Genomic DNA, 10,041 nt, shown 5'->3' on the forward strand with positions numbered 1-10,041 from the left:
GGATACTGATTTCGGCGTTTGTATACTGATTTCGGCTACACATGGCTTTGTCTGACTCATCTCGTGTTGGAGTTGAACCTACGGCATCTGATGATCATCATACAACATTGTCTGCATACAATCCACATCCCGATTCTGGTTTTTTTGGCCCATCTGATGTCAATTTCAATCCTATTTCTGCCGTGGGTCCATCTGATGTTGATGTCAATACCTTACCTGCAGTTAATCCAAATGAAAGTTGCAATCCTGTGTTTACAACAGTTGCAAATCGACACACCTTTCATGGGTTTGAAATACAGACATTTGATTCCATGTTTACACCAGGCAACGTAGGCTCTGAGACTGCTAATTTACCTGATCAATCATTATCAGTTGACACTGCATCTACTGGTAACACCACATCTACTGGTTGCAATTCATTCAATTTGTGACTAAATGTATTATGTTGACTGATGTATATACTTTGTAAATGATATTGTATTAACTGTTATGCACATGTGCATTATACTTACTGTAATGATGTTGTATTAAATTATATGCACATGTGCATTATGTTGATTGTAAATGATATGGTATTAAATCATATGCACATGTGCATTATGTTGCAAATTAGATTAAAAGTCTACTTTCTGTTAAATTTTAATAAGTGTAAGCCTTTAATCATGCAAAAGAATGTTTCAGTACTAATCTGCGAAAACTCAGATAGTTTTATCCTTCTATCAGGTATTAAACTTTTGATTGATTGATTGATTGCTTAAAGTTCTGTTTTTTTTTTCAGTTTCTTGAGGATTTTATCAATGGGACGGAAGTTTCATCTCTTTTGGACTGCATTCGTCTGACAGCAGGACCTTTGCATGCTCTTGATGCTGCAACACGTCCTGCATGGGTTGCTCCGGTTTCTGCAGTTTCTGGTGCGGCTTCATCTATCCCGACACTATCAAGAGCAAATGTTAATGGGCAAATGCCAAATGGTACAAACCCAAATGTTGGTCATGTCTATGGTCCCGGTACGGGTCCTGGTGGAAACCCTGGTGCATCTGCCATGTTAACTGCTTCTACTGTGGCTAGCGGAGGTGGCATGGGAATCGTTCCTAGTACTCTGTTACCGATTGATGTGTCGTTTGTTCTTCGTGGCCCGTATTGGATTCGGATAATATACCGGAAATATTTTGCGGTTAACATGAGGTGCTTTGCGGGTGATCAAGTTTGGTTGCAACCTGCAACGCCACCGAAAGGCGGTCCTACAGTTGGAGGTTCTTTACCCTGTCCACAGTTTCGGCCCTTCATCAAGGAACATGTTGCTCAGGAGTTGAACGGTTTAGACCCGAATTTCGATGGTGGTCAACCATCAGCCGGACCAACTAATTCCAACAATTCGGCTGCGTCTCCTGGTCCGCAACTCTCAGCCCCAAATGTCACCCGAGCAGGCCCTACGGTAATGTCTCTCCCAGGAAACCAACCCGTGGGATTTAACCGTTCTACAAATGCCATGTCAGCATCACCAAATTCACTCTTAGTGCGCAGAGCTACTGTGACAGTTCCTGCTCATGTTAGAGGAGAGCTGAATACCGCCATTATCGGGCTTGGGGACAATGGTGGTTACGGTGGTGGTTGGTCCATCTGCTGATAATACACTTGACAGTCACAATACACCTACAAATACAGAACATCAAGAGTTGCAATTCATTCGATTTGTGACTAAAGGTATTTTGTTGATAACACCCATACTCGTCACTGATCATGCACATGTGCATTATGTTGATAACACCCATACTCGTCATTCGTAAACTGTTAACCATCATTAACATGAACATGCACATGTGCCAACAATCCATAATCATCACATATAAACTGTTAACCATCAGTACATAATTATGCACATGTGCATCACATTACCAACACCCCATACTCATCACCAAAAAAAATGTTAAACATTTATACATCGTGCGTATACACACCATCTACCATATACCATATTAATCATAATCTTATATGCTTTTCTCTTTGTTTCTTTATACAGGAACAATTACGACTTCTACACCTAATAGCACACCATATTGGATACCCGATGTTGATGCTGAATACATCCCTATTATAAACAGTACGTTTAACAGTTGGGAGTACGTTGAATCCAATGATACTGATGAAGATGTTGATGATGATGCTAAAGACCCTGCATATATATATATGAACCTGAGTAACCTCGTAGACATTCATCCAGGCGTCATAAAACATTCAACGATTCTTGATTATCCTATATATAATGACAAATAGTTTCTAATCATTATTCTTTTTGTTTACAAACATTTTGCACTGTCTGTATACGTATTCATATGTTATGATTGTGATCATGATACTTTGATATCAATTAAATTACTTATTATACATAAGCGTATGTAATTTCATTATTGACCACCTAACAAATATTACCAACATGGTTACTGTTTTGAAAAATGCACATGTGCATACATATTTACTGTTTATCCTCACATGGTAATTGTTTCAAACAATAAACATGTGCATACATGTTTAATGTTTCACTACATATTGTTATTGTTTCGACCAAATGCACATGTGCATACATGAATATATTAACTACATGTAATTCGTTTTCCTTTACATATACATAATCATATGCAATGTGGTACCCCATACGTAATAGGGTACCACATCCGTAATATGATATGCTATATCAAACTTTGCACATGTACAATACCAACATTTTTTATACCAAACAACATAATACATCGAATATTAACAAACATACCAATATACCTGAACAATCAAATAAAGTTTTAACCCATCAACCACCATATAAGACATCGTATACGTCAAACTTCTTATATCAACCATTATCGTAAAAAACTACCCACATATTACAATCAAAAGACATCAAGAAACAAAAAAAAATGTCTTTATAAATTGCATATCCACAAACTACCTACATAACATTCGCATTAGTTCACAACCTCACACCTTCTGATCTTCTTTCCATTTCATAATTATCTTCCAACACTCCTCCTGTTTCAGCGCCTCTTCGTCCATCATTTTCCCTGGTGTTTTTCATCCGTTAACCTATTAATCAAATACGCCTTTGTTGTCAATCCATGAGCAGTTTCGAATAATTTTTTCCTGCATACATTACATATTTTACATTAATTATTTCATGTATGCACATGTGAAATAAACATATTACATACAATATGTACAATGTTTATGTTTTAAGGTAATAATGCACGTGTGCATATGCCTTAATACATTCATATTAACTTAATCTGACAAAATATGCATATGTGCATAACTATGCACATGTGCATTAACATGACTGACCTTATCAACAGGTTTATTTCAATAACAAAACTTAACCCTTACCAATCAAATTTCGTAATACCACCAATCATATTTAACATTAACTAGCAACAAAACCATTATGACAAACTATGCACATGTGCATAAGTTTTTTTTTTAAATGTAAATGTTATTCACAGAAGCCAACATCCAAAACAGAGGCGGTCGAACAAACCACTACATCAAAACGTAAAACAACTCAACACAAGAACCTAAAGACCGGAGACTAGCAGCTACCTTATATCGAAACTACACCACTTTTCCAACTTACGGACCTATTTTTGGACCGATTCTTATACCATAAAAACCGATGGGCTTAATATTACGGATAATCTCTCCGGGTTTAACTTGAGTTTCCAAGAACCTTTTATTGTTCCTGGCTAACCATATACACCATCTTGTCACGAACATAATGCCATGTAAAGCAACTTTCACTTCTCTATCCAGATTGCAAAACTCAGAGTCAATTATGATATCTTTAACCAAAAACAGGATAAAAGGACTCACCTTGCACCACTGACTGATATGATACCAGACCCTGCACGAACAAAGAAGGTGTTCAGCTGTTTCATCGCCATCTTCACACAGACAACATTTCACGTATCCGCCCCAACAGTTTCGATCCTTGAATCACCCACATCTAACATCCATAACATCATATTGCCTGTTCCTTTTCCAGTTGTTGAGCACACCCCAGCATTCCTATTGCTTCAACGCCTCTTCGTCTAACATATGCTTAACTCTATCATCTGTTAATCCGTGTATTTTTTTGCCATAGATGATCTACAATGAGCATGTGTATCAACATTAATTTATGATCAACATATAAGATATGCACACGTGCATCATTATATACATGTGCATAAACATTAAATACCTTAAGAACCTATGTTGATAAATTATGCACATGTGCATATTAACATATTCTGACAATCTATGCACATGTGCATAACTATATATCACACAATTATACCTTATTAACATATTCCAAGATGAAATACATGTTAGCATAACTGTGCATAACCATATAGATCAAAGTCATATGCATCAACATTATCTACCTTGTTAGACTATTATTGCAAACTATGCACAGGTGCATATTAACATATTATAACAATTTATGCACATGTGCATAACTATATAGATCACAAATTTAGTTTATCATCCTGTTATGTGTAATCATATTCTGTCAAGATATGCACATGTGCATAACTATATATCACACAATTATACCTAATCGACATGTTCTGTGTAAGCCTGTTCGGTTAGAAAATATGCACATGTGCATATCTATATAGATCACAATATTACCTAATTATCTTGTTCTGTTTCTGTTAGAAAATATGCACATGTGCATATCTATATAGATCACAACATTACCTTATTATCCTGTTCCGTGTAAGCATATCTTGTCAAAATATGCACATGTGCATAACTATAGCTATGCACATGTGCATCGACATGACATAACTTATCAACAGTTATAGTTCAGTAAAAAAAAAACCCTAACGCTTACCAAATCAAGTTGTGTGTTGCCCATCATATCTAGCATTATTCACGTAACATTATTCATCAAGAAAAACTACATGAACAAACACATAACTACCCCAATACATATAGTTCTATCACAACATTCGCCCCTGTTCACTCAAAAAATCATATATATAACACAATTTTCAATATTGCATATATGAAACAGGTATGAAACGACTGTTTAAGTGTCATAATCACATAATAACATATCTGAATCGATGATTAAGAGTTGTATTGTCACATACGACTACAAAACAAAGTGTATGAACTTACAAATTCACAGAACGGTGCAACAACGAATCGTGATTCCGTTAGACGTGATTCCGTTAGACGCGATTCCATTAAACGACATATGTTCTTCAAATTATCCCAATCTGTACAACAAATCTTGATGATTATGGTCGTTTTGCCCTAATTTCGAATCGAAGAGGAATGTGAAATCGATGATTATGTTCTTTTTGCACTAATATCGAACATACGATGAAGTTTGATGATGAACTACTGATAGTGTGGATCGTCGAACTTGATTTTTTGTAAATCGCTGTGATGAATCGCAGATTGATGATGCTTGTGGGATTGTCGGACGTGATTTCTTGATAGATTGTGATTTAGTTTTTGTTTGAAGTCCAGTAGTACAGATGCAGGGAGAGGAGGAGCGACTAATTTACAAGTTTTATGTATTTACAAAATTGCCCCCTGTTCACATTGGTTCTCGCGGTTCTCGCAATAAGGGTGGTTCTCGCATGAACCTTACCCTATATATATATATATATATATATATATATATATATATATATATATATATATATATATATATATATAATAAACAAACAAAGCTATGCAAACAAAAGCTTGTTTGGAGAAATACTTCAAAAAAAAAGTCACTAAAAACAAAGTGTTTTACGAAAACCGACGCTTTTTACGCTTTTCGCCCTTTTACTAACCACTAACCCAACCACCCACCTTTAGCCCAAGCCTAACCCTTCACCTAAAAAGTCCTCTTGATATTTACAAAGGTATAAAGTTAAAAAGGAAGAGGATTGATTGCTTGGCAAGCTTATGGTAGGCGTAAGTTCCATGCCGCTCTCGAGTGATTCACTAAAAAAAAAAAAATACACCTTCGGCCGAGTGTTGAGTGATTTCTCCCGTGAGATGTGTGAACTTGTATATAAATGAAATTTTAAAAAGGCATGTTATGCCCAAATAAGTAATTTATCTTATGAAACGTTCTAAATAAATCATAACGAATAGGATTGTAAATAAATAAAAATAAAACCCAAAAAGATCTTGGATTCCCGACACTCTATGACAAGCCAAAAACCTTCTCTTCTACCCATTTCATTTGGGAGTGTAAGCCACATATTTAAAGAGTTTTGCTTGAGGACAAGCAAAAGTTCAAGTGTGGGGGTATTTGATGTGTGTAAAATGCAACATATAAATTTCATCAAATAAGGCATAAAACTAACCCTTTTTAAGTACTAATGTTGGAAAAAGAGTGTTTTTGTCTTCCTTTTGTATTTTCAGGATGAAATGAGCTCGAATTCACAAAAGAAGCAAAAAGACAGCTAATTCTAACATAAATACAAGAAAAGCAACAAAAGTAGATTGCCCGAACCCTCAACGACATCCTCCCAAGCAAAGAAGAGAAAACAGAAGACTGAAAACGCCCCGTGCTCAGCCAGCACGGGGTCGTGCCCAAGAAGCAGCAGAAAAGACAAACCTGTAGAAGCTTCTATTGCCCACCACGGGGCCGTGTCCAGTGAGCACGGGGGCGTGGCGAAAGTACAGCAGTCGCATTAATTGTAATTGCGAATTACAATTAATGACGAGAGAGAGTGTCAGACGGGCACGGGGGCATGTCCAGCGGACACGGGGCCGTGCCCAGCCTTCTGTTCAACCTATAAATAGGAGTGCTTGGTTTCATTCCAACTCATCACTTGGCACACCACCTCTCTCACACTTCATCCACTACCCACCACCACCATAACACCATCATCCACCACCATCATCCATTGTCCATCGTAGAGTGTGTGAGTCGTCTCGGGATCCAAGATTGATCGTAAAAGTTCTTGACAATCAAGGCCATGTTTGCCTAAGTCTCTTACATCACTTGGTGAAGACAAGTGTTTAGTATAATACTTTTTATTTTTAATCTTTTGCACTTTTTATTTGGTTTTGCATTAATGACTTTAATAACTAGTTGCTTATGTTGAAGGTGATTTTTCCTTATCGTTTGTCCGTGGTGTCTTGGCATTATTTTACTGTCTATATAAAATAAAAGATTTTCACCATTCATATCTCCACGGTCTATATGGAGGTATGTTGGCTACCTGGTCAGGGGTTAAGGGAACGGTTTGGTAAGGGTCTTGCCCTTGTTCAGCGTTTAAAGGTCCTGCAAGGGACCTGGGTCAAATTTAGTAGGATCTCCTTCAATGCCCATAGGTATTGGATGGCGGGGATCCCAACTCTTTGACCCCCTTATAAGTTAACTACTATTAATACTATAACCCGGCTATTTAGGACTGTATCCCTGCTGACTCAGACTACTTAGCCGAGGGTAACGTCACCGCCAAAAGCGGGGCCTACCACAATTTGCATTAATAACTTAATTAATTATCTTCCAATAATCCAACCCTTTAGGATTGTATCTTGCTGACTCAAACTACTGGGTTGAGGGTAACGTCGCCTTCAAAAGAGGGGCCTACTACAATAACTAAGATAATCTCTTAAACAAGTGCAAAAGTGCGAAAATAATCAAAGGTTATACTAATACACGAGTCGGATCCAAGTGATTCATCTTGTCTATCTGTTTTATTTTTATTTTTATTTTTCAGCATTTAGTTAGTTTTTATCATTCTAGTTTAAAAACCTTTTCTAACTTTTTGAGTTGATTAGACGTTGAGGATAAACTGGTATTAAAAACTCTTGTGTCCTTGGACGACCTCGGTATCTTACCAACACTATACTACGTCCATGATGGGTGCACTTGCCCATATGTGTGTTTATTGTTAGTAAATATCGTGTTTTATAAATTTAAAACTTGGCTAAAAGTGTAAAAGGGCTTAAAATATATATAAAAAATATAACACACTTCACGCACATCAATGATCATTTATTAAACATCCGTTAGTGATGTAATGCCTACGGGCCAAACTTATAAACATCCATTAGCGATGTAGTGCCTACGGGCCATAATTATTGTCATATAAGACAAAAGGCAGTGGTAGTCTATGGCTCCCTGTCAGAAAGGGTAAAAGGACTATGGTTCAAACCTTCATGCCTTGATTCTCTGTAATCCCGGCGAATATTATAAAAACGTCCTCGTGACTAGGCTTTTATGCCACAAACAATATTGTTTGCAAATAGGATAAGTATATTCAAATCCTAAATAAAAGTGAGTAATAAATTAACCAGATATGGTCTCTGTTACCATGGTTAATGAATTGCCATAAGAGACAATTCCATAATAAACTCCTAAATAGAACTTTTTCGTTATCTTCTGTAGCAGATTCAAGCTACGATGGCCGAGCCAAATGGAGGAAGTAGCCACTCGAAAGAAGATGAATACGATAACGCCCAGGTTCATTTGACGGGCGCTGAATTGAAAGCTCTTGTCGACGGTGCTGCTAAGGCAGCCCTGGATCGACAATACGAAGAATATACTGAATCGAGGAGCAGAACCACATCTAAACCCCACTCAAAACCAAGAACCCTCTCCAAATCGCACAACAAACCACCGTCTGAGCCTAAAAGGGACAATGATAAACACTCCTCTAATGAAAACAGTGTCCGTCCAGTAAAAGTGATTACTGATGCATCTCGCGCCAGGGGCTGCACCTACAAGTATTTTGTATCTTGTAAACCCCGAGACTTCACTGGGGAGAAAGGCGCGGTAGACTGTATGACATGGCTAGACGAGATGGACACCATGGTGGACATCAGTGGGTGCGCGGAGAAGGATATAGTGAAGTTTGTTTCGCAATCATTCAAGGGCGAAGCCCTTGCGTGGTGGAGAGCTCTGGTTCAGGCTTCGGGAAAGACTGTTTTATACACCATGACATAGGAGGAATTCATTTCTCTCATCAAGGAAAATTACTGTCCCTAACATGAAGTTGAAAGGATAGAATCTGATTTTCTATCATTGGTTATGACGAACCTTGACTGTCAAGCTTACCTCACGAGCTTCAACACCATGTCCCGGTTGGTTCCGTACCTGGTAACCCCGGAACCGAAGAGAATAGCTCGTTTTATCGGTGGTTTAGCCCCCGAAATAAAGGCAAGCGTGAAGGCCTCTCGGCCAGCGACCTTCAGATCTGTAGCTGACATATCTTTGTCCCTCACTCAAGATGCGGTCAGGCAAAGATCGCTGAGGAACAAGGAGGCTGAGAAAAGAAAGCGTGAGGATGATACTTCATGAAGGTCGGGCAAGAAGCACCGTGGAAACGGTGACAACAAGAGGGGGTCTGAGTCAAGGAAAGATGGGCAACAATCTGGTGAGAAGCCTAAGTGCAAGAGTTGCAAGAGACATCACTTTGGAAAGTGTAGACTTCAGTCGAACTCGCAGACCCAGTCAAGGTCATTTGCTTGCGGATTATGCAAGTCCAAGGACCACAAGACTGTGGATTGCAAGAAGATAAAGGATGCAACTTGCTACAGTTGCAATCAGAAGGGGCACATTAAAACCAACTGCCCTAAGTATGCCAAGAAGCCTGATGAGGCCAAGAAGACCAATGCGAGAGTCTTCAGAATGGATGCGAAGGAAGCAGTGCTAGACGATAACGTGATCACATGTACTTTTCTCGTAAATGATATCTTTGCAGGAGTACTTTTTGATTCGGGCGCTGATAAGTCTTTCGTAGATCATAAATTTTGCAAATTGCTAAATATGCCTGCCAAAACCTTAAAAGTAAAATATGAGGTAGAGCTAGCAGATGGCACCATAGAAACCGTCTCCACCGTATTAGATGGATGTGTGATCTCCATTAGGAACCACTCTTTTCCTCTATCTCTACTTCCCTTTAAATTGGCTGGTTTTGACATAGTTCTGGGTATGGACTGGTTATCTCACAACCAGGCCCAAATCGTTTGCAACAGAAAGCAGGTGGTGTTAAAAACTCCGTCTGGCGAATCGCTTACCATTCGGGGAGATACCCAGTATAG

The 10,041-nt window shown here is 38.3% G+C and overlaps 1 protein-coding gene across 1 annotated transcript; it reads left to right on the plus strand.

Annotated features, from left to right (window-relative positions):
• The first annotated feature begins 1,296 nt into the window (after nucleotides 1-1,296).
• LOC110874146 lies at nucleotides 1,297-2,380 on the plus strand. The gene is made up of 2 exons (XM_022123015.2): nucleotides 1,297-1,704; nucleotides 2,021-2,380. The coding sequence occupies exons 1-2, from the start codon at nucleotides 1,593-1,595 to the stop codon at nucleotides 2,272-2,274; spliced, it is 366 nt and encodes a 121-aa protein (XP_021978707.1). The 5' UTR covers nucleotides 1,297-1,592; the 3' UTR covers nucleotides 2,275-2,380.
• Nucleotides 2,381-10,041: the final 7,661 nt, after the last annotated feature.

The sequence above is a fragment of the Helianthus annuus genome, chromosome 9 (genome assembly GCF_002127325.2).
Source record: "Helianthus annuus cultivar XRQ/B chromosome 9, HanXRQr2.0-SUNRISE, whole genome shotgun sequence".
NCBI classification, from domain to species: Eukaryota; Viridiplantae; Streptophyta; class Magnoliopsida; order Asterales; family Asteraceae; genus Helianthus; species Helianthus annuus.